At 44.8% G+C, this 25655-nt stretch overlaps 1 protein-coding gene across 4 annotated transcripts in view; it reads left to right on the top strand.

Annotated features, from left to right (window-relative positions):
• The window catches only part of Sort1 (sortilin 1), a 77841-nt gene that overhangs the window by 39110 nt on the left and 13076 nt on the right, over positions 1–25655 (top strand). For 2 of the 4 annotated variants that reach the window (XM_021157736.2, XM_021157737.2), the window contains exons 4-14: positions 2832–2934; positions 3911–4075; positions 6053–6126; positions 10128–10177; positions 12744–12874; positions 15993–16137; positions 17051–17206; positions 19094–19200; positions 23282–23384; positions 24147–24315; positions 25098–25288. In XM_021157736.2, the coding sequence (XP_021013395.1) occupies positions 2832–2934; positions 3911–4075; positions 6053–6126; positions 10128–10177; positions 12744–12874; positions 15993–16137; positions 17051–17206; positions 19094–19200; positions 23282–23384; positions 24147–24315; positions 25098–25288 (1394 nt within the window). The remainder of the gene's footprint in view (positions 1–2831; positions 2935–3910; positions 4076–6052; positions 6127–10127; positions 10178–12743; positions 12875–15992; positions 16138–17050; positions 17207–19093; positions 19201–23281; positions 23385–24146; positions 24316–25097; positions 25289–25655) is intronic. The other 2 variants (XM_029475194.1, XM_029475195.1) reach the window with 1 other exon arrangement.

A 25655-nucleotide genomic window follows, 5' to 3' on the forward strand; every position in this document is an offset into this window, starting at 1 on the left:
AAAAAAAAAAACTTTTGGTAAGCAGAGATATGGCTGATACTTAGAACTGTTGTTAAGAAGACTTACTTCTAAAGCAGGTGGTCTTACAGGGTTTTCATGGTTAGCAATCATTTGGTTACTATTTATAATTATATTGCTGTATGAAGTTTAGAAAATAGATTTCATTTTCAGGATGTTTTATTGGTTTCCAGTTCATGCTGATGTGTATAATATACCAGCAGTACCTACTTAACCCCCAAAGGTTAGCTCTAGTCTATTTTCTCCTCTTGCTTAGACAGCTGAAGTAGTGGAAGGTTGTCGTGAATGATGTTTGTTCACTGGCGTTTCTAGAGGGCAGGGATAGGCTCATTGTACCAAGTTCTTAAAAAGCAGGCAGTTGTGCCAACAGGTTTGTGCAGGTTCCCTGGGGATGTTAGAAAGGAAGGAAGATTTGTAAACCAGAGAAAATCAAGCTGCTACAGCTCCAGTTGTCTGAGCTGTTGATGGTGTGCACCCTGCAGAGCTGGGCACTGCTTATGCATCTCCTGCTGGCTGCCTAGAAGATAAAGATCCTGTACTCCAAAGCCAGAGATAGGGCAGTAAAGGAAACTGTTGGATGGTATCCACTCTCGGTCTTATTAATCTAGGGAATGTGTGTGTGTGTGTCTCTGTGTGTGTGTGTGTGTGTCTGTGTGTATGTAAGTAAGTTGTCCTAGTCACTGTCAGACAGTGTGGTTTGCGTTATCATCCTTGGAGACTGTGAACAGGCATAGACGCATTCCTTATGCCTCTAGCTCCTACTGCCAAGCAGAGACTTTGCTCAGAGAAATGATGATTCCCTAGTAATAAGATAAAAAAACTCCCCACAAAAAGTTGTCTCTAGTTTGGGGTTAAGAATGAAAAGAACTGGACTGTGATTTCAATTTTGTCTACTTGGCTTTTGATAAGTTTGCCTTCCTTGCATCTCCTGTGAATCACAGCAGCAGCACACGACGGTCTCCTTGACTCTATGCATTTCTTATGTTCCTCAGTTGTGATTATTGTGGTTTTCCCCAAATCTATGGTGCCTTATTAGGTGATAAATGTGAACATTACCACAGATTTCTCCTGGCTCTAAGAAACTGGCTCGCAGTGTCTTCACCAACAGATGATTTAAAGTTTTCTTATATTAGTTATTCTTCCATAATTTCATACAGATATAAAGGATCACATCCCCTCTATCCCTCCTGCTGCTCCTTCTCCTCCCCCTTCTCCTCCTCCTCCTCTTCTTCCTCCTTCCCCTTCCCTCTCCCCTTCTCCTTCTCTTCCTTCCTTTTCCTTCTCTTCCTTCCTTTTTCTTCTCCTCCTTCCTCTTCCTCCTCTTCCTCTTCTTCCCCCTGCTTTTGCCCCTCCTCTCCTCCTCCTCTTTTCTGTTTTTTTTGTAGATTTATTTATTGTTATATATAAGTACACTGTCACTGTCTTCAGAAGAGGACATTAGATCTCATTACAGATAGTTGTGAGCCACCATGTGGTTGCTGGGATTTGAACTCAGGACCTTCAGAAGAGCAGTCAGTGCTCTTAACCACTTGTGATTAAGTGTGATTAAGGCAGAGGGCAGGCAGATTTCTGAGTTTGAGGCCAGCCTGGTCTACAGAGTGAGTTCCAGGACAGCCAGGGCTACACAGAGAAACCCTGTCTCGAAAAAAAACAAACAAACAAAAAAGAAAAAGTGTCTCTGACAAAGGTTGAGAGCAGCCCAGGTCTGCACCAGATCCAGCCCAGGTCTGCACCAGATCCAGCCCAGGTCTGCACCAGATCCAGCCTCTTTAAATTTAATAAATCTTTTTTGGCATGATGTATCATTTAAAGAGAGTTATGCACAGTATTAGACCTATCAGACAGCTACTGATTCTGTTGTTGTTCTTATTTCTCAAAAAGATTTTGTTGATATTTCTCACAGATCTAATCATGAAGTTAAGTGCCTCCCAGAGGCTTTGTCGAGATGGAATTTTAGGGGAAACTCTGAGAAACCAAGGGTTAAATTTGGCCATTTGCCTTCTCTAATTGTAGCTGTAACATGAGTTAGGATTTACACCCAGGGACGTTAACCTCTCTCAGGAAAGCATCAAGGTCACCATTACCTGACCACCGGCTTTACCATAAGTAATGTAAACTTAGAGGTTCATTAGGAACCCTTTGGCTACAGTTGGCAGCAGCTCAATTCAGACCGGCTTGACTAACAAGGACATTGCTGGTTCACATAACTAAGCACAGAGAAGCAACAGATTTCAGGGTCAGGTCTGTCTTTTGTTGTGTGCTCTGTTTTTCTGGGATTCTAGAATTACCTCTGTTGCCCTTTCATTGTGGAAAAATAGTAAATTTTTTGCATTATATTCATTTGCCACTTGTGGGGTTTCTCAACAATGAAGCTTCAGCGTTCAGGGCCACATAATTCTCTGCTGCAGGCTCGCCTGTGCACTGCCGTGTGCTCAGCATTGGCTTTGCCTAAGTAGTGTCTGGATTGTGATCATCAAAACTCTCTCTGGAGAGTCCACAACTGGGGGTGGAGAACAAAACCACCCCATTGAGAACTACCAGCCTAAGAGAAGACTGGCCATATTCAGCAAGCAGCTTATCTGGGAGGAAATGTTTTCCCTAGAAATTCTCAAGGGAAGGAAGGCCCTCTTCTCTTCTTGGCTCATAAGTCACCTCACACCCTCCTCTTGAAAGCTATCATTGGTGAGGAAGTGAAATATCCCTCAGGCCAACCCCTCCCTAACTGAGAAAATCATGAGAGAGGGATAAAGACTAAGGATTCCGGCACATCTCCTTACCACATGTTACATGCTTCTTTCTTCTCTCCCCGTCAGTGAGGATTATGGAAAGAACTTTAAGGATATTACAAATCTCATCAATAACACCTTCATTCGGACGGAGTTTGGCATGGCTATTGGTCCTGAGAACTCTGGAAAGGTGAGACTCATACCTGCATGTGAAGTTGGTGTTCCACAGCACCTGCAATGTGTTAGTGTTGGGGCAACCCAGCGGTTCACAGCGTCGAGTCTGTGGTGATTAGGTTCAGTTGTCAACATGACACAGCCTAGGAAGAGCCTCAGTGAGAGGTTGTTTGGATCAAATTGGCCCGTGGCATGTCTTGGAGGGATTGACTTGATTGCGTTAAGATGCATGAAGACCTAGCCCACTGTGAGCAGCGTAATTCCCTAGGTAGAGGATCATGAATTAAGTATGGAAAGGACGCTAAGCAGAAGTAGGCATGCGTACACGCATGTATTCACTCTCTGCTTTTGACTGTGGATGGGACCAGCTGCTTCAAATTCTTGTCCAGGAAATGATGGGTTGTAATATGGAAGTGTAAGCCAATTAAACCCTTTCTCTCCTGAGTTGTTTTCTGTCAGGGTGTTTTATGACAGCAACAGAAATGAAATTAGGACAGCATTTTAGTTTGGTATTGCTATATTTTAAAATTAGATGTAGTTTGACATTGATCATAAAAGAATTGGATTTAGCACAGTTTATTTTTTCCTGGTTCACATCCAAGATACACAAAACCCCTTCATACATATGTGGTAGATAGTCAGCATTGTAGCAGGCACTCCCTATGACACTGTAATCTTTGTGAAAACTATATCTCAAAACTAACCAGAGTCAAAAACATTATCACAGGTTTGGTGCATTGGCCCAATTCAGGATATCTTTTTTTTTTTTTTAATATATAAGAATGAAACTTGGAGTAGTAAATAATGTATCTTTATAATTTCTCTTTCTTTTGGATCTAAAATTTCCTTAATACATGTGTATGTGCACACACGCATGCATGCACACACACAGACACACACATGAGCACACACACACTCACTCATACCAGCTTCCCAGGGGAGTTCACATTGTTCCTCTCTAACCCTGATGTCTCCTCTCTCTCCCCGGGCAGGTGATACTAACAGCAGAGGTGTCCGGAGGAAGCCGAGGCGGAAGAGTGTTCAGGTCATCAGACTTTGCCAAGAACTTTGTGCAAACAGATCTCCCCTTTCATCCTCTGACGCAGATGATGTACAGTCCTCAGAATTCTGATTACCTGTTAGCTCTCAGCACCGAAGTAAGTCCAGATGAACTTGCCTTTCCTTGTTTACAGTGTCAGAATATACAGACTTTAAAGAGTCTTCTGGCGTGTTAACATTAGACTTCTTTCCAACGTCTCCTTACAATGAAATGTGTATTTTTACACTCTGTTCCTATCTGGGTGTGACTTCTGTATACTGCCTCTTCCAGACATGTATGATGTATCATTGCTGTTGTATGCTTTTTAATGAACGGATGTCTGCTGCTGGAATAATGAACCAGAGAGTAGTTTGCAGTCATCTCTTTTGAGCTGCAAAGGATGAGTATAAGCTGTCATCCTCCTAAGGTTATTCGCTACCAGAGGAGAAGAAGTTGAGAAGAGCCCGAAGACTGATGAGCCCCAGTCACTTTCTGCCCCCCCCCCCAACCCCAACTGAGGCTGCTCAGTGAGCTCTAATGCTGAATTGAGATCTACAGACATCTTGGTCTTAACTGCACTGTTTCAAAGCAGTGGCCAATCCCACCTTGAGGACCTCTTTTTGCTTGGCTCTGTGAACCCATTTTCTTTGGCTGTTCTACCTCTCTAGACGGTCTTTCTTGGCCTCTTGCATAAGCTCCTATCAGCTTACCTTTAACTGCCTTCTGTTCATCTGACATTGAGCGGCCACTTCTCCTTGATTCTCCACTTATAAAGGTTCTCAGATCTCGCTTCCTGCTCTGGCTTGCCCACGTGCCAGCAGATTCCTGTCTTGCTGACCCTGGGTATCTTCAAGTGTGTGTCCCACAGGCACCTCAAGCTCCACCCTGCCTGAGCTTCTCTGCTCGTCTCTCATGCATGCTCCTATAATATGTGTAGTAATTAATGACACAATGTACCCCTGCTCCCACCCTGATGATATTAGTGACTTACAGAGAGAGAGAGAGAGAGAGAGAGAGAGAGAGAGAGAGAGAGAGAGAGAGAGGAGTGTTGGAAGTCAGTTCTGTCTATTCTGGCTTCATTTCTGGCTGATCCCATTCCTCAAGACTGAGGTTAAAGACCTCGCTAACTCTTACTAAACTAACTCACACATACTTACTTCATGTTCTACTTTTAACTGTGATGCTCTAATATCCATCTTTCCCACTCACATCTATGGTTGTCACCTAAAAAAGGTGAAGCTGTGATCCCCCTCTTAGAGTCTCATCCTGCGGGGGCTCACAGTGAGAGCCAGGTCTGTGGGCCTGGCCAGGACGGCATCCCCTGAGCTCTCCTCACCTCTCTGAGTTCTATTAGCTCCTCAGTCTTCTCACTGTGGGATTTCACACCACTGTTTTCTTATCTTCATACTCCGTGTTTGTGCTCTTCCCGCCTTTGCTAGTCTTCTATACTCTTCTTCACTAGTGCTCCTGCCTCCCTTTAAGCATAGCACTCATCACTGCTGTCAGTGTGGTGTTCTTCAGTCAACTGTCACTGTGCTGTTCGCCTCCTCTTCCACACTGGACCCGGTCCATAAGACCATATGGTAGTGAGCTTTCTTAGTCATATCCCTTGATAAACTTCAAGATCATTTCGAGGTGGGAATGCGATGTCTAGTATGGTGCCTGGCACTCAGGGTGCTTTATATGATTGGTTGTTCTCAGTTCTAAGACCAGAAGGAGCCCGAGTAATCTGTGTGCATGCATGTGTGTGTGTTGTGCACGTGTGTATGTGTTTGTACATGTGTATTCATGTGTACATGTTTGGGTATGTATGTGTTATATGTTTGGGTGTGTATGTGTGCATGTATCTACATGTGTGCATGTGTGTATGTGCGGGTGTATATGTGTGTATACATGTGTATGCATGTGTACATGCTTGGGTGTGTATGTGTGCATGTGTGTACATGCATGCACATGTGTGTGAGTGTGCTTTGCTCAGGCAGCTCCAGTGTTTGTTTCTCCTGTTCTTACTGGTTGATTGTGAATTATTAAAGTTCTTGTAAACAGCTGCACAGAATAAAGCTGGAATTTTGATAAGTCATTTATAATCTTTCAGAATGGCCTGTGGGTGTCCAAGAATTTTGGGGAAAAATGGGAAGAAATCCACAAAGCAGTATGTTTGGCCAAATGGTGAGTAACACAAGACTCCATCTGTCAGAGCCCTAAGCCTTAGAGCTGCCAAAAGTCACATGAATAAATAGCAAGTACTTGCTATGTGCCAAGTGCTCTTCAGGGTCTTGTGAGGGATAGACAGAGGTCTGGGACACAGACCTGGACCTGGAGGAGCTTCTAATTGTTCTGGAAAAAGTCTTTGTCTCAGTGAATGTTGCAAGGGCTGTGACTGCTGTCTACAAGCTTTTTTTCCCTCCATAGCTGGTAACATCAATTGGAACAGAAAGTGGAGCTTTTCTGTGGGGTCTTTGGTACTTCTGTGGAGTTGGGCTTGCACTTCCTTGTCTAGCACTCCATTTTAGTTGAGTAAAACGCAGTGCTAACTCAGGAAAAGCTGAAAGGGCTTCCAAACTGCACAAGTGCCACCATTTGCAGTGTGAAAACACTCCCTCCCCTTGGCAGCATGCCCTGCCCCTCGGTGCCCGCCCAGAGGCCATGCAGCAGAGGCAGCTCTGACTTTGCCTTTGTTCCGGCCTGGCTCTATTACTGGTCGGTGGCTTACCCTCTCTGGGCTTCAGCTCCCCCCTCAGGGAGGGGAGGCTTCTCAGCAGAATATGGAGGGTGGGGAAGCCTCAGACCGCTCACATTGTGCTTTCAGAACTGTGTTCTGAGTCTCTTTTCCTCTGAGGAATTTTCTCAAGTCCAGTAATCTGGTTTCCCAGTGTCTAGCAGATTGCTGCCAGACATGAGCTATGGTGCTGTTAGCAGCAAGCACACAGTAGCTTTAGAATTATAGTCTAAAAGCTGGAAGCAGGCAGGAAGACCATGAAAAAAAAAAACAAAAAAACAAAAAAAACAACAGACAAAACTCAGAACAAAATTACTGTGCCAGATCAAGGAAAGACACGTATTTCAGCAGCAGCTAGCTGGATATGATTAATATCCATGGGGATGAACCATAGTCTTAAGAGTTTAATGCATTCCACTTAGAGAACCAGAAGAAATAAATCATACATGTTTAAACTGTATCTACCCAAATCACTTAAAATACTAGTTATGCTACTTAAACTAGGTGGGCCTTTTCTAGAAGCAGTCATCAAATGATTTTATAGTGCTATCGTGTGCATGCACATCTGATTTCCTGGTCTGTGTTTTAATCAGTGGTGTTGGTACTAGATAGGACTTAACAGGAAGGAAGTCATTTTTATGGTGACTAAGTTAACAAATCACTCTCTTCTCTTCTCTCCTTTCCTTTCCTTTCCTTTCCTTTCCTTTCCTTTCCTTTCCTTTCCTTTCCTTTCCTTTCCTTTCCTTTCCTTTCCTTTCCTTCCTTCCTTCTTCCCCTTCCCTCCTTCCCCCTCTCTCTTTCTTTCTTTCTTTCTTTCTTTCTTTCTTTCTTTCTTTCTTTCTTTCTTTCTTTTTTTCTTCCCTTTTTTCTTCTTTTGGTTTTTCGAGACAGGGTTTCTCTGTGTAGCCCTGGCTGTCCTAGAACTCACTCTGTAGACCAGGCTGACCTCAAACCCAGAGTCCCACCTGCCTCTGCCTCCCAAGTGCTGGGATTGAGGTATATGCCATCACCCCCAGCGTTACACAAGGTTTTTTTTAACCTTAATTTTTTTTTCTCCTGAGAGTTCTGCATACGGTTATGTGTGTGCACCATGTGAGTAAAGCCTATGGAGGCAAGGTATCAGACCTTCAGGCACAGAAGTTACAGACAGCTGAGAATCATGAGTACTGGGAACTGAACCCAAGGCCTCTGCAAGAGCAGCACTGTTACTGCTGAGCCATCCTCCAGCCCTGACATTTTACTTTTTTAAGAAGTTTAATTGCTTAGCTTCAAACTCAAAGCAGCAAGGCTACTGATGCAAGTCACTCACCTTTGAGACCTTTGATCTCTTAGAACTTACAGCCTAAAGTCCTGAAAAAGCATGCTCAAACCCAGAACCTTTAGCTGATGTAATCTATAAGTGCTATCTATCAGGGCCTAGATCTCATTCCTTGCAAACTGCCTTTCCAAGTTTCATTTTAAATAATTCAACCTCTGACCTAGTTGTCTATTTGAGATGGAAGAACTAAATTATTTAGCTCATAAAAAGCACTGAGCTAAATTCAGATGGGAAACCACAAAGCCTAAAGCCCGGCAACTGACCTGAAGGCGCCAGTCCATGTGACAGTCCATGTGACAGTCCATGTGACAGTCCATGTGACAGTCCATGTGACAGGTATACCATGGCACACGCGCTAGTAAAACAACCCACTAGATGACAAGTGAATGGCCAGCGGTTAGTGTAAGAGGACACAGGGCTCTACAACAGGGCTTCTCACAGGCTGACATCTTATCCACTGGGCCACAAAGTCATTCCAAAAGAGATTCTTACCTTCATTATCAATGACATATTGGGCTAGAGGAGTCATTATTAAGGGAGCTGTTCTGTGCTCTTTGAATGTTTAAAAGCATCCTAGCTTGTACCTACTAGATGCCAGGAGTCATTCCTGCCTGCCTCTCTCCCTTCCTCATCTGTGCCAACCAAAACCACTTCGAAGTGTTCACAGCAGGTAGAACTTCCCTTGTTAAGAATCCACTGCTCAAGCTGGGCATGGTGGCGCATACCTTTAATCCCAGCACTTGGGAGGCAGAGGCAAGCGGATTTCTGAGTTCGAGGCCAGCCTGGTCTACAGAGTGAGTTCCAGGGCTACACAGAGAAACCCTGTCTCGAAAAACCAAAAAAAAAAAAAAAAAAAAAGAATCCACTGCTCTAGCTTTTAAGAAAACAAAAACAAGAACAAGAACAAGGCTTCCAATCAGAGTGATAAGGAGAGCCTCATAAGAGTTTTTTAACTAGTGCTGAAAGATTGTGAGGCTATGAGGTTATGGTTTAGTAACACGAGAGAGAAGCACTTCACTGGGGGGGAGATGGTGTGACCCCGGAGGCAGATTTAGAGTGTACATACATCACTGTGTCTAGAAGATTCTCACAATGAAGTAGATGATGGTAGGAGACAACGGAGCCCAGGCTGTGGGCTGCCCCACCAGTGGACCATCAGAACACAGCTTCTCTACTTGTCCTTTTCAATTCTCAATGTAAACCTGACTAATCACAGTGAGCAGCATGCCAGCTGTTGTCAGTGGGTGTGGGGGAGAGAGGGAGTGGGAGAAAACCGCAACCTGCCAGAGTTCTGGTGCTGAGGCGGGCAGACTCAGAGGACTGCCACATGCATCCTAGACGCTGCTGGACACAGAAGAAGAGCTGAGAACAGAATGTGGGCCCCAGGAGCAGCTCAGTCAGCCCCAGGGCTGAAGGGAAGAGAGGGCAGGGAGAGAAAGGGGGTGCTGTGTGGTTCCCACGTGGGCCAGAGTCTTTGGTCAGATCCGTGGCTGGAGTGCAGGAAGGCTTTCCAGCGGGAGGTTAGACGAAGCTTGTTAGGGGAAAGCCTAGCCCATCGTTTAAGCACAGTAGGCCTTGATGAGCAGAGACAGTCTGTGGTTTTAGAGCTTTATTGTAGAAAGGCAGGGAGAAAGAGAGAAGGTAGAAAGAGAGAGAGGCTGGCCATGGCCATGTGGAGAGAGGGGGGAAGGGGAGAGAGAGAGAAGGAGGGAAAGAGAGGAGAGTAAGAAAGGTGAGAGCTAGAGAGTGAGGAGGCCAAGCAGTCTCTTTTATAGTGGGCTGGGCTATCTTGCTGTTGCCAGGTAACTGTGGGGAGGAGCACACCTGGCTATAGTCAGGTAACTGTGGAGGTGGAGTCTAGCCAGAATGCCAGAAGCTTGGGACTTTGTCTGTGTGACTTATAGTCACAGAATTACGGAGTTGGGGGCTCTGTGGTGTAACATGGCTCTCTTTTCTGTCCCTTGTAGAGTTTTCTACTGGATTGCTAGAGCAAGCCTCATTCAACCAAAATAGGCTGCCTATCACGGCCCCACAGGTGTGGCTGTTACCCACGCCAGGGACTTTGTGACTAGGCCAACATAGTCTCTTAGTAGCCTTAATCCATTTTTTATCCCTGTCTTTGCCTCTTTCTAGGGGACCAAACAACATCATCTTCTTTACCACCCATGTGAATGGCTCCTGCAGTAAGTATATTGTAGTCCCAGAGAAGAGTGTTCTGCTGTCCATTCCGGGTAGACCATTCTGGGTTGTGTATGGTGAAACATTTTTCTCACCCTCCTGCAAATTCAGTAGCTTTATAGGAAATTCAAAGCTGCTAATTACTTTTAAAATCTTGAAAGTACAATTAAATTCCTTCATCCTGCATAGGTCAATAAAAATGTAACTATATATGAAGATGATACAGTTCCTCTTAGCAATTGTATGTTACTTTTCTCATTATTGTGACCAAATACCTGATAAACACAACTTAAGGGAAGAGACGTGACTTTGGCTCTCAGTTTAGTGGGAACAGTCCATCATTGTTGAGAAGATGTGGTGGCTGAAGTCGTCCATGACAGTGGGGTCCTGCTGTCTGACTTGTACAGATCTTGGTGTGTCAGGAAGGAGAGCTCAGGTCATAATGAGAAACAGAGTTCATCAGCAAGGCTACCTTTAAGCAACCATTTCTGCTAACCAGGCCACAGTCGTAAAGGTTCCACAACCTCTTAGAACAGCACCCCAGCAGATACTCAAGCATCGGAGTCTACAGGGGACACTTCACATTTAGACTATAACATTCCACTCCAGGCCACTGTTGGGTGGCATTGTATAATTCAAACTACATTTAGTCCAACATCAAAAGTTACCATTGTCTTAATAGTCCCAACATTGTTCTGAAATCCCATGTCTCTTCCAAGACCCAACAAGGCAGTCTCTCAACTGTGAGTCCTTATAAAATCAAAACCCAAGTTGCATGTTTCCAGTATACAAGGGCATGCGTATACTTCTAAGGAAGCTATAGGAGGGCAGCATGGAAAGACGGGGCAAAAGACCAAACCCATCAGAGAAACAGACTCTGTAGCTCCATGCCCACATCTGGGCATCATGGTAGCATCATTGGAGCTTCTGAGACCTTGAATGGCCCTTCTCCCAGAACTCCTGTTAGCTGTGGCATGTTTCTTGGGACAGTTCCAGCTTTCTTTAGCATATGTCTGCATTCTTAGTATTTCCAGCATCCTGGGGTCCGCCCTCGAAGCTTAAGCTTCACTTTCTCAGCTGCATGCATTGGTCCCCAAGGGTCTCCCTGAAGACATTCCAGCCCAGCTCACACTGCCTGGACTCTGGGCTCTTTCATGAGATGGATCTTGATAAGTCATTGCCTTTGCATTCTGCTTACGGTAAAACCACCACATGGACAATGCTGAAAGTCTGCAGCTAGCTAAGGATGTATCCACCCCTCCCACCTCGGTGCCTGCAGATAAACCAAGTGGCCCTGGTTTTTTGTTTTTTTTGTGATTTTTTTTTTCAGGGTGTCCCAGAGGCTCATGTTTTCAGCATGCTCTTTTTGAAAGAAAGTTTGCAAATGACTTTGTGGGTTTGCCCTAGAGCCTTCGTTGGGTGGGGCCCTGATATCCTGGCACTTCCCCTGTTCTCTGGGTACAAGGCTTGCCTTCGCTTTCCTGGCACCACTAGTCTCTTTAACAATCACAACCACATTGCCTCATCTGTCTTGGTCATGTGTCTTTCTTCAGCAAACTAAATATTTTTCACATCCTTTTCCACTGTTGCCTTTGAACTCTCACTGTAAACCTGACTACACACACAGAGTAACCATAGCACAGTATGACTGTTAAGCTGCCTATAGATCTCTGCCACATAAATTAGTCCATTAGCAGTCTTACCCAAATTTCAGATCATAGGCAGACCACAGTAGATTTTTTTTTTAAAACTAGAATGTAGAACAAATGCTCTCTAACCCAGTTCCCACTAGAGCTCTTAAGTCTGGCCTTCATATCTATATTTCTCTCAGGATTCTGGTTTTTATGAACTCCCACAAGAATGATCCACTGACCTGTGCTTATAGCATCCTTGTACTTAGCTGTACAAGAGTTCCAAACTCTTGCACATTCCTCAAGCATCAGTCTATCACTACAGTACACACTTACTCTTTGATACCAGATTTCTGTACTAAATGCTTTTCTCATCACTGCCTGTCTCAGTCATTGTTTTATTGCCTGTGCATGGTGATTCCTGCCAAAGATGGATTGTTATCCTGATGGCTGAGCTATTGGTCTCCCAATCCAAGCTACAGTTTCCAAGCAGAAAGCAAAATCATTTTTAAATTCGTGCAACAAGTATCTGGGTCCTTGCTGTAGGCTAAACACTAGTCTAAGGATAGAACAAAACACTTAGGGCCTGCTTTCATGGAACAATAATGTAGGGGTATTAGATGATAAGCAGTGAAGGAAAGACTCAAACAAGGTCATTTAAAACAATAAGATCATCTTAAAGCGTGACATGACGAGAGTACAAGTTGTCACTTGTTATACAACACTGCATTTGAGTCATGAACACTTAGAAAACCTCACAGAAATAAAACCTAAATGCAGATTCTCTGTGTATGATGGCATGCCGTATCCATGCTCTCACCTGATCAACACACACTTGATTTAAGATGCTTTTTCTGTATTAAAATAGCAGTTCTAGAGCAGATATGTGAAAACCACTTGCCAGTAAGCGAAATTTTAATCGACATTTGTCTTGTTTAAGAAGCTGATCTTGGTGCCCTGGAATTATGGAGAACATCCGACTTGGGGAGAACCTTCAAAACCATTGGTGTGAAAATCTACTCCTTTGGTCTTGGGGGCCGTTTCCTTTTTGCCTCTGTGATGGCTGATAAGGTGAGTATTTGCCTCCTTGGGGTCTGATGTCCCTGCTAACACACACCATATGGAGATTTTTCAGTATGTAGTCCTGATGGTGTTTCTTGTCTTCTTGTAGACCTGTATTATTTTTATATTTATTTGTTTATATATTTATTTATTTGTTTGGTCTGTGTGTGATATATGTGTTGGGCACATACATGCCACTGCAAATGTATGGCAATCAGGGGCCAGTTTGCAGGAGTCCATCCTTTCTGTACACCATGTAGATCCAAGGAATCAAGTTTGGTGGCAAATACTTTCACCCACTGAACCATCTTGCCAGCCCTATGATCTTAAATATCCGTGTAAAAGCTTGGGAGAGATTCTGTCTGCAGAGGCTGACTGGTTCTCAGGGCCTCCTATGGGCTTTAGCCTTTTGTAACTAAGTCTTGTTTTTGGACTTGTAGGTCCAGTGTTTGGCTTTACCCAGACATGAATATCTGGAGGGGGAAGAAAGTAATTCATGTGCACATTGTTCTATAATCATAATTAAAAATATATAATGCTGAGTAGTAGCCTAGGTCCCATAAAATAGTGAATTCATAGATACATAACCTAGTCTCTGAGCTTATATTCATGTGGGGAAGCCTCTGCTAAGCAAGTGTCTTTATTAATGCTCTATTGCTGTGAAGAGACACCATGACCATGGAAACTATTATAAAGGAAAACATTTCATTGAAGCTGTAACCATAAGCCATTACCATTCAGAAGTGTAGTCTATTATCATCATGGCAGAAGCATGGCAGCATGTAAGCAGACATGGTGCTGGAGAAGGAGAGTTCCACATCTGGATGGGCAGGCAGCAGGAAGAGAGAGCAAGACACTGGGCTTGGCTTGAGCTGCTGAAAGCCCCAAAGCCTACCCCAGTGACACATTTCCTCCAACAAGGCCATACCTCCTCACCCCTGTCAAGTAGCACCACCCATGGACCAAGCATTCAAGCACATGAACCTGTGGGGGCCATTCCTATCTACACCACCACAGCAGGAAGTCTGTCTAGGAAGAACTGCAGCAGCTTGGTGTGGGTGGGGAGCAGCAGCAACTGGCTGCACCACTACAGACTTGTGCTTGAGTGGGATATTGATGACCTGAGTGACCTGAGGAGGACATCCCTGTGTGAACATCTGGGAGGAAATAAAATGTGGAATCAGCAAGGACAGAGACACACCCCAGGCCCCCTGAAGATGAGGAAAGTGGCAGTGTAGCCGGAGCCCTGGGAAGCATGGGAGGTGGGCCAGAATGGAGTGGGATGCTGTAGCCCACAGGCTTTTATTCTTCAAATGGGCTGTATTATGACTTAGCTTCCACTGTGACAGAACAGGTATAGCTGAAAGTATAACTGCAGGCTTTTCCACTCTCCCCCGAGTTCCCCAGAATAACAACTGAGACTTCTTATATATGAATAAATGCCTAGGCCAAAAGCTTTGGCTCGTTTTCTGCTAGTTCATGACTCAATATCCTGTTTAAACTAGTCTAAGTCATGCTTTATAGCTAGTTAGCTTATCTTCAGTTTCATGTGCCCATCTTCCTCAGAATTCAGGGCAACCCCTTCCCAGCCCCCAAGCTGGACTCTGTCCCAGAAATCCTCTCTTTGAACCGGAACTTCCACCACCCCATTTTCTGCCTAAGCTAATAGGCCAACAGCATTTAATTGACAAGCGATATATCCGTACGTTGCATAAGAGATCCTACATGAGAGAAGGCAGGGGTGGAAGCAGCAGGAAGAGCAGCTGAAAGCATTCAAGGCTCTCAAGCATTCAAGGGTCAAAAGAGGAGCTGGAACCAGGCTGTTAGCAGTGGGTGAGGAAGAAGGGAGGAGGTTTTTATGTATGTGCTTATATGTATTGCCAGCTGGGTGAGCCTTAGACATCCCTTGTGAGACGAAAAAAGTAAAACTGCAGGAAACTTTTAAGTCTTTGTATAAATGGCAGGGCTGTTTCCTGCCATAGCAAAGGCTGTAGCAGGAACAGGTTTGTGGGAGAAAAAACAGAATTCACTGTGTTGGCTAAGAAATGCCTACTATATATCTGAGATGAAATGTCAAATTGGCATTCGTATTTATGAATCTTCCCCAAATTACATGGTATTTAAAGCCATATGACTGGGTGCGTTCTTCTGAAGAATGAGGAGGTAGAGAAGAGATGGGAGAATTGAGCAAGCCCTGAAGCACCTCTCCACTGAAGGTTGCAAAGAAAAGAAGAATCTAGCTGAGAAGCCTAGGTGGAAGGAAGGGGTGAGATAGGGGACAACAGGACACGGTGCTGCTGCAAAAGCCAGGTGAAGACAGTGTTTCTGGAGTCAGTGGTGGCCAGTTTGGCAAATTCAAGTGAGATGTTGACTTATAGTGAACTCTGAGAATTACCCAATGGGCTGGAGGGATGGATTGATCAATAGGATCGCTTTCATTGAAGTAGTGGGGTTAAAGAGGGAACTGGGGATGGAGAACCAGATACAACCGTGACCGCTGAGCTGTGCCTGCTGGTCTCTAGCAGCTGTTTTAATTAGCAGAGACTAGGATTTAATAGCCTTCTTAGCAGACCCTTTTACCAGCCAGATTCTCACAAAATTACAGGAGTTTTGGACTCTTTGACCTTATTCTAGCCTGTGCGTATCTCCTTCATTATGACTATGGTGAGAATTCCTTAGAAGCATCTCTCATCTTAACCGTCGTCCCCTGTGGTCTCCCAACATGGATTTCGTCTTTATCTTTTAGACCATCAGGTATCTAATCCTTTGGATTAATTATCTAAAGCCAGGGCTATCTTAAAGGCACAGAACATTTAAGTGCCAATCAAATCATCATTTTGAGAATTCCAAGCAAGTATTTGCAAATGGTATAGAGCCAACCTAGTGGTGGTCCAGTTTCATCCTTAGCTCTGTGGAAGGAGATGGAATGCCAGCCATTGGGAGTACTATACCAGAATGAAGGAGCCAGAGAAAGGCAGGAGAGAATTGGCACTGTCCCTTTGCTGCCATTGTACCCACTGAGGAAATGATTATTAATATAACTGTTTTAAAAATGTTTCTATTCATGTCCTTGACATGACACCTTCGCAGAAGATTATAAAATTAAATGTTGGTACATTTATTCTAGGACACAACAAGAAGGATCCATGTGTCAACAGACCAAGGGGACACATGGAGCATGGCACAACTTCCTTCTGTGGGACAGGAGCAGTTCTACTCCATCCTGGCAGCCAATGAGGACATGGTCTTCATGCATGTAGACGAACCTGGAGGTAAGAGCCATGTAGTGCCCACCCTTCAACTCACCCTTGAATTCCTTTTTATGTGTTAAGTTTTCCTCTTACCCTGGAAGAAGTTTATCCTAGAGAGAATGTGCTGCGTCTGAAAGGCTGCTTGTTCTGGTGCCTAGGGTAGACTGTGTGTGAGGGTGGTGAATGCTTTAGAGCAGAGCTTCCCAGAGCTGTGGGCACCTGTTCAGTGGTTCTGAGTTGCAAGCTTGTCTGTGACCAGGGAAGACCAGGAAATATTCAGGAGGCATTTTTGGTTTGTTTGTTGTTTTGTGGAGACAGAGACGTACTCATTCCATACTCCAGATGATTTCAGACTCACAGTGCTCCTGCCATAGCCTCCTGGATGCTGGAGTTACAAGCATGCACCACTTTGCCCACTTTAGAAATGCACAATCATTTGATAAAGCAATTTTATGTCTTCTAAACATAATGCTAAAAAGTTAGGGCTGACGTTTTGTTTCTTTCCTATTCTACTTTTCTGATGATAAATGTTTTTAAATAAAACTATCTGTGATAACATTGTGATATATTGGAATTTTTTAAAGATCCGTCAACAAAGACGGTTTGAGAAGTATTCTAAAGCACAAAGATTTAGAATTATGAGGTGGAAATCTAAATACAACGCATACGCTGGCACAATCTACCTGAGAAGAGCTTTTCTGATCATGTCAGGCAGCAGATGCATCATCTCCCATGTTCCAGCCTCTACGTCGGATGCTAGAATTAAAGACAAACTTGAAGACTTTGAGTGTGAAACTGAGAGTCACACTTAGGTCTGAGTCTTACTGTGAAGGCGATTAACAGATGTGCCGGGCTATGCAGTCATGACTAGACTACTGTTTTGTTCTCTGTTTCCTCCCAAGTCTCAGTGTTCTTGTTTGTTTGCTCATATCAGATACCGGGTTTGGCACCATCTTTACCTCTGATGATCGAGGCATAGTCTACTCCAAGTCTCTGGACAGACATCTCTATACCACCACAGGAGGGGAGACAGACTTTACCAATGTGACTTCCCTCCGTGGAGTCTATATAACAAGCACGCTCTCAGAAGGTGAGGCTCGGCTCAGCTCTGGCTCCTTCAGCTCAGTGGGCTAGGGTTTGAGGTCTACAGGGGAACCTGACGGTCCTTCCCCCGCCATGTGCTTGCCTAGCCAACAAGCCTACCCTTTTTACATTGTGGCTTCATCGTGTAAAGAAATTATGCTAGAAGCAGCAGGCAGAGCAGAGCAAAGCACAGTGGGAAGAGGGGTCCATATTGGCGGGTGTGCAATGGGAGTCTTCTGTATTGGGAGGGCCAGGCCTAGCGGACTGAACCTGCACTTGAATCAGTCTATTTTTGTGTAGAGACTCTAGTACTAGGCCAGCCAATGTTCTCTAGTGTTCTGCTGTAAGGCTCTCTGTGCTAAGGCCTGTGTTAAGCACAGGGAGCTAACACATTACTGCCAAGGACAGAGACCCTTAAAGCCTCTGTGTATGTATGTTTTGTCAGGAGGTAAGAGCTGTTTTTCTTCCATATGTAACTGGCAATGGCCTATGAGATCCCAAGCGACAGTGATTCCTCTTTCCCTCCCTCACCTCACTTCCTGATTTCTCCTTCATTTGCTCTGTGGCACTCACACTATCCCCTACCAGTCTTCAGATGGGCCAGGTACACACATTCATCCTTCACAGGTCTGCCAGGCAGCTCCATTGCCTCAGATGTCTGCCAGGCACAGCGCTTCTTCCGGTCTCTGCTTCTGTGTTACGCTCTGAATGGGAATTACCTGTATTAGCCTATTTTAATTCACATCTGCTCCCAGCCTCGTACACGTTTCCAGTCCACCTTAGATGTCCCAGAGGTTTTCACGAGCACTTAGTCTATGTCATTTGCTCTGCATCCTGTGTAATTTCACAGGTGCACCATCTCTGTGTCTGTTTCATCCCGCTGGAATGAACACTTTATACGCTTTTGCTGCTGATGGTGGCGGTGATGATGATGATGGTGTGTGTGCTCCCCCTGCCTCTGATTAAAGGTGCGCACCACCGCCGCCCAGCATCGAAAGCTTACCTTGGCTCACAGTTCTAGCAGTTTCCTCCTGTGGCTGGTTATCCCCACTGCTTTTGGGTCTCCAGCACCACATCATGGTAAAAGCGTGTAACAGGGGCTGGTGAAATGGCTCAGTGGGTAAGAGCACCCAACTGCTCTTCCGAAGGTCCGGAGTTCAAATCCCAGCAACCACATGGTGGCTCACAACCATCCGTAATGAGATCTGACGCCCTCTTCTGGAGTGTCTGAAGACAGCTACAGTGTACTTACATATAATAAATAAATCTTAAAAAAAAAAAAAAAAGTGTGTAACAGACAAAACCCAGCACCTCAGACATAGTAAGAGAGAGATCCTGACATCCCTTCAAGGACACAGCCCCAATGACCGAACTTCCTCTCACTGGCCTAATCTCAGCTTGGCAGCCATGCTGTGAATACCTGGGCAGTAGCCAGGAGGAAGGAATGTAAGATCTAAATTATAGCGTACAAGAGAGCTTTGGGGTTTCTCAGTAGCAAGAGTTCCAGGTGGTTTCTGGAGTTAGCTGAGTTAACTGAGTTCCTGTCCAAGTGCTATACCTTCTGGTCTGTTAGTCACCAGTGCTGAGCTACTGTGTAAGGTGTTAAAATGGGACTCCAGAGTCAGAGGAGTGGGAGGGGGTAAGAAGTGGGGCATGAAGGGAAACATGTTCAACATAGAATATGCATTTATATGAGAACATGGACGGCTGGATGGATGGACGGACAGACCGATGGATGGATGGATGGGTGGGTGGGTGGATGGCGTTTCTCAGGAGAGCCATTGTAGCTGGCTGACTGAGACCACACCCCCCACCCCGCCCCCCGCCAGTGGGTTGGGCTTACATCACTTTTTCTTCAACACACTGGGCTTACGTTACTCTTTCCCCCATTTAGATAACTCTATTCAGAGCATGATCACTTTTGACCAGGGAGGACGGTGGGAGCATCTGAGGAAGCCGGAGAACAGCAAGTGCGACGCGACTGCAAAGAACAAGAATGAGGTTTGTTGGCCCCAACCATCATCTGTGTGTACAGAAAAGCAGCCAGCCTGCCCCGTGCCTACCAGTGCTAAGGTTTTCCACGATGAAATCTCATTCTCAGTCAGGGTCCACAGGCAAAGGGGGACGGCTTGGAAATGAGAATAGGGAATTCACTTAGAATTTGTGAAGTAGAAACTGTATGGAGAAGCCATGGTCGGCTTACCTGTCTTTTAAAAAGAAAAACAAGATGGAATAACAACCATTTGTTTTACCAAATTTCTGAGGGACGACAGAATGGACAGATGTACTGATTGTTAGCTAAGTGACTACATGGTGGGGATGAGGCCTTAGAAGTCCTTCAGGAGCCAAAGAGCAGCCATTCATAACATTACCATGTTATATTATATTTATTATGTTACATATATTATAGATGTGCATAGGCACAGCCTGGGAGAACTTAGTTCAACAACAGTGAGCTGGTTGCTCCCACATTCCTCTGGGATCTGTTGCACACAGGGCCACTCTGCTTCTCTCACCTGGAGTTTTCTGTGGGGAGTCTCACATGGCGTGACACCTCCTCCTCACACACTCCCTTGGTATCCATACTTAAAGCATCTGCTTCTATCTTCTTCACCCTGCTCCTGTTCTCCTGCCTTGGGATTGCTCTGCCCCTGCCCAGCTCAATGTGCCCAAGGCAGGGCTGATAGACTCTTCTTGCCTGGACACCCTCTGGCTCCTCTACCTCTCCCTTAAAGATCTTCTCTTGCTTCTGCTTGCTGGGGCGCCTCTCTAGTGAATGAAGGCTTTGTCCTGTCTGGCTCTGTCCACCTCGCCTCACTGACACACCCCTGCTGTTCACACACCCTCTGTGGCCTCTCAGTGTCTTCACAGAAGCCAGGTCTGTGTCCCCAAACCCCGGCCAGTAATAATCTACAGGAGTCCTAGCCCTCTTTATTGCCCATCCAGTTAGAACCAGCCATTATTCTTACTTCACTAATAGTTGGCTTAGGCTTTTGCAGAGTATGAAAACATGTTTGCTGTTGTGACCATTTGAGATGTATCTGTTTGTTTGAAACAAGATCTCATGCATAGCTCTGAGTGGTCCTGTGTAGACCAGGCTAATCTTGAGCTCATACACACCTGTCTGAATCTGTGAGTTCTACCTTTAAGTGCTGGTGTTACACGCCTGGCTCGTTTGGGCACCTTGAATGGCACTAGTTGTTAAACTGCTTTCACACACTTGCCTGCTTCCTGACATTTGTTTTATTCCCTTAGCTTTATTGAGGTATCGTTGATAAATTGAAATGGCATATATTCATAATGTATGGTTCGACCTTTTCCTGTAAGTCATACTTGTAAGACGCATGGCCATAGTCAAGCTAATAAATGCATACATCAGTTAACTCAGCTGTCGTTTTCTCGTGTGTGATGCGAGAATTTAGATCTATTCTCTTAGCAGATTTCAAGTATGTTGCACAGTTTATAGGAGGTTCACTAGCTCTCCAGAACTCACTTGTCCAAAATGGAAACTTTAGAACCTTTTGGCCAACATCACTCCTGCTCGTCTCGCCTCCTGATCCCTGGCAGCCGCCACTGTGCTCTCTGCTTTGATGAGTTTAGTGGGTTTTGTCGATTCCATATTTAAGTGACATCACGTGGTATTTGTCTTTCACGCCTGGCTTGTTTTGTGTACCGTCAGCCTCCTGGGTCCATCCCGTGTGACTGCAGACAGCAGGCTCTCCTTTGCTGAGAATGCCTGACACCCAGTTGTGCATGTGCTGTATTCTCCATGCATTCATCTAGCAGAAGAAACATAGATGGGGGGCTGGAGAGATGGCTCAGCAGTTAAGAGCACTGGCTGCTCTCCCAGAGGACCCAGGGTGAATTCCTAGCACCCACATATGGCAGCTCACAACTTCTGTAACTCCGGCTCCAGGGACCTGACACCCTCACACACACATGCATGCAAGCAAACACCAAATGCATATAAAATGAAAATAAATCGATCGTTAGAAAAGAAGGTGCATAGGTCGGTTCTCTGTCTCGCGTTGAGCCACAGGCATGTAGACTGCAGTTGTTGCCTTGAGGTTCCAACGTCATTTCTTTTAGCTAAACACCACTAAGTAGACTTGCTGGCACTCCTGCCTTTACATGTCAAAGAAAACGGCACAATGTTTTGTGTGGTGATGGCTTCAGTTACCTTTCCCCAACAGCACGAGAGGGTTGGCCTTTCCCTGGGACTTTAAGCAGGATTTGTTATTGTTAAGCAGTAGTCGTTTGTATTTTTGGTGATAGCGTTTTAGCGAATGTGACTTGACATGCTTTTATGTACTTTTCCCTGAAAATTAGTGATGCTAGGCTCTTCTTCAGTGACCGCCTGGCTGTTTGCTGTTTTTTGAAGAATGGCTGCATTGTTCTTTGCCCAGTTTTAAGTTAGGTATTTGTTTCTTGCCCTGCAATCCCTTGTGCCACGTGTAGTGTGCAGGCAGCTGTCTGTTCTGCACACGGGCACCTCGCCCTTCTGCCGTTCCCATTGTGGAAGCACTTTATTCTCATGTGGCTCATTTGTACGTGTTTGCTTTTTGTTACGTGTGTTCCCAGGATCAAATCCAAAGTTACTGCCTAGACCGTCAGGAAGCCCTCCCCGTGTTCTAGTCTTACATTCACCTCTAACTACTTAGAGTAAGTCTGGCAGGTCACATGAAGTCACAGTTCAAATCCTTCTTTTGCACGTATATCCACTTTCCCCAGCAGCGTTTATTGAAGTTATAATTTCTTCATGTGTTCTCAGTTCCTTTGTCAAATATTAATCAGACATACATGTGTGAATTTGCCTAGAATGTCATGTTCCTTTGGCTCGTATGTTTGTTTTTATGGCACCAACATGCTGTTTAGATGACTGTAGCTGTGTAGCACTGTAAGGCTAGGCAATGCGGCCCGTTTCCCCTTTCTTCTTTCATTTGATTGCTTTGGTATTTCACACTCCCTGAGGGTTCCTTTTTATCACAGAGGAATATTGATTTTTATCAAACATCTCTGTCTATATAGAATTTTATCCTCCATTCTTGCTAGTCGTATAAACTGATTTGCATGTGACTGAACCATCCCACCATTCCGGGGAGACTCCTACTTGGTCATGGAGAATGATCAAGTTAAATGCTGTTAAATTCAGTTGCTAGTATTTGTTGAGGATTTTGGCATCTGTGCTCAGTGAAACTTTAACCTCTACATCATTTCCACTTCTGGATTCATATAAAACAATAATTGAGCTTGGGAGTGGTCTCACATGTCTGTCATCCCAACCTCAAGGGACGCTGAGGCACAGCCAGCCAGCTTAGGTGATTTATTAAGACCCAATATCAAAATAAATTTAAAATAAGGATTAGGGATGTATCCTGGGTGTAGAGAACTTGCCTAATCAGTGTAAAGCTTTTGGTTTCAGTCCCCAGCTGGGGGAAAAATGAGAACAGAATCTTCATAAAATAATCGTGCCAGCCATCTATGGTTACTAGTTATAGTGACCAAGGCAGTGGAAGCAAGGCCATCAGTAGTTGAATGGGCTAATAAAGTATCGTATACACTCCCCACCCCGCCACCACCCAAGATGGAATATTATTTTGCTTTATACAGGAAGGATATCTGACAAATGCTATAATATAGATCAACCCTGAGGACATTGCTGTAAGTGAAATGAGCCTATTACAAAAATATGGCTTCTGTACAATTCATTTCTATGAGTGAATATCCTAAAGGGAGCCTAGAGTAGTCAGGTCTACAGAGACAGAGGATGGAACGTGATTCGTCAGGCGCAGGAGACAGAAGTGGAGACTTGTTGCTTTAAACGTGGTGGTTTCAGTTTTACATGGTGAGAAGGTTCTGAAGGCTAATTAAGCAAGAATATCCCTAAATTATACTTTAAAAGCCAGATAGTACATTTTATTAAATGAATTCTACCAGGTTGTTTTTTGTTGTTACTGTTTGTTTGTTTTTCAATCATCCCACTGAGGTTTGACTTAAATTCACAGTTTATGGGGAGGCTCTGTGAAAGGACTGAGGTCATCAAGTCTTTGGTTTTAATCTGGGCTTTGGTTTCTCTTCACAGTGCAGCCTTCATATCCATGCTTCTTATAGCATCTCCCAGAAGCTAAACGTTCCAATGGCCCCACTCTCTGAGCCCAATGCTGTGGGCATAGTCATCGCTCACGGTAAGGAGCCCTCCCCGTCACAATTGTGGACTGAGCCACCAAGCACAGGGAGACAGCGCTGCCTTTGGGCTTGTGCGTGCATACATGCATGCACACACACACACACACACACACACCCCAACACACACCACAAGCTCACCCCAAATAGTAGGTAGCTGCTATGCTTTATTTCAGTTTCCTTTCTGTTGCTGAGATAAACCACTCTGACCAAATGCAACCTGAGGAGGAAAGGATTTATTTCATCTTACCCTTCCAGGTCACAGTTCATCATTGAGGGAAGTCATGCCGGGGACCCGGGAGGAGCCTGTTTGCTCCCGGCTCACCTTTTTCAGGCTCGTCGGCAGCTAACTTCCCTATACAACTCAAACCAACCTACCTAGAGGATTGATGGTGCTCGGCAGTGGGCTGGGCCCCCCCACGTCAATCATTAATCAAGACAATCTCTCACAAACGTGGGTATAGCCCACTCTGACCTGAGCAGTCCCTCACCTTGTGATTCCCCAGAGTCAGTGCTAAGCTGTGTCACATGTCCAGCTTGAGGTGACTAGAACAGGATCCTTTGATAGAATTTCCAGTATTGCAACAACTCTTTGGGCTCTTTTAGACTCTCATTGGCAAGAGCAGCAGCTAGGCCTTGATGGCCATCATTCTACTACAACAGGCCTGGTGACAAACACAGTAAACTCACTCAAAGGTTTCCTCTTGTCAGTAACTCCTCGCGGCTTCATTGCTGATGGATGCTAATGGTCAATTACTTTTCAGGTAGTGTGGGAGACGCCATCTCGGTGATGGTCCCAGATGTGTACATCTCAGATGATGGGGGTTACTCCTGGGCGAAGATGCTAGAAGGACCACATTACTATACCATCCTGGACTCTGGAGGCATCATCGTGGCCATTGAGCACAGCAACCGTCCTATCAATGTGATTAAGTATGCATGCTCGAAGCTCCCCACACATTATCTGCATAGAAGGCAGTGGTGGGGAAGTTCTTGGGCTTACTGCAGGGAGAGCCCGACCCCAACCCTGATTTACATGGTTAGATTCTGCAGACCTCTGGCAAAGGCTCCTTCACAGGGATTCTGTGAGGAGGCAAGGCAGATTGCTTGACACCACTTCCCCTCTCACTCCTCCCAGCTGTAGATTTTATCACTTTTTGAGACTCTTTCTCTTGGGCCAGCAAGATGACTAAGCACGTAAAGGTGTTTGCTGCCAGGCCTGACGATCAGAGTTCAATACCCAGAATGCACATGGTATAAATTAAAAACAATCCTTCCATACCCACACCCACGATTAAATGACAAATACCAGTCTTCTTTCTCTCCACTGCCCAAAATGTAGAAATGCCCAAGCACTCTACCAAGTTAATTTCTAACTTCAGTGCACATGTTATAAAGTAATTTGAGGTATTTTAAGTCTATCTTAAGTTCTTATTAATTTAGAATTAACTTATTAATTTAGAAACTCATTCTTCCCTGGGCCACGCCTCTGTCTTCCTTTGAGAGAGGTATTCTCTTCCATGCCTTCTATGAGTGAATCCTTTCTCATACCCTGCTAACTAGAGGTATTGGAAATTAACATAATTTTCAGACATAAGTCACCCTCTAACTACAAGGGTGTCCCCTGGTCTGGGACCAAAGGGCTAGATTGCTTTCCTGATATCCCCAGTCCATGCTGGTCCTCTGTCATGATCCTTCTCTAACTTGGGTTTCAGGTTCTCCACAGATGAAGGCCAGTGCTGGCAGAGCTATGTGTTCACACAGGAGCCCATCTACTTCACTGGGCTTGCTTCCGAGCCTGGAGCCAGGTCCATGAACATCAGCATCTGGGGATTCACAGAGTCTTTCATTACCCGCCAGTGGGTCTCCTACACAATCGATTTCAAAGACATCCTTGAGCGGAATTGTGAGTGTCTCCTTTGGAATTTCCCACCAGAAATCTGTAAACCCCTTTTCCCAAATAACCCATTCAGAGAAAATCTCTTTCAACCAGGGTACTCAGATGCATATGCATATGAAAGTCAATGGAGGATGGAGCAGAGAAGTCATGCTGGGGCTAGTGCTGTCCACAGGAAATACAAGGGGCATCTGTATAATTTAAATTATTCTGTTAGCTATGTTATAAAATAGAAGGTGAACTACATCTCCATGGTAGAATTATCTATAAATGTCTAAAACATTATTGTTTCAACATGTAAGCGATAAGAAAGATCCCGGATAGTTCGCTTTTTTCCTTTTTTTTTTTTTTTTTTTTTTTTTTTTTTTTTTTTTTT

Source organism: Mus caroli, chromosome 3 (assembly GCF_900094665.2).
Source record: "Mus caroli chromosome 3, CAROLI_EIJ_v1.1, whole genome shotgun sequence".
Taxonomy (NCBI): Eukaryota; Metazoa; Chordata; class Mammalia; order Rodentia; family Muridae; genus Mus; species Mus caroli.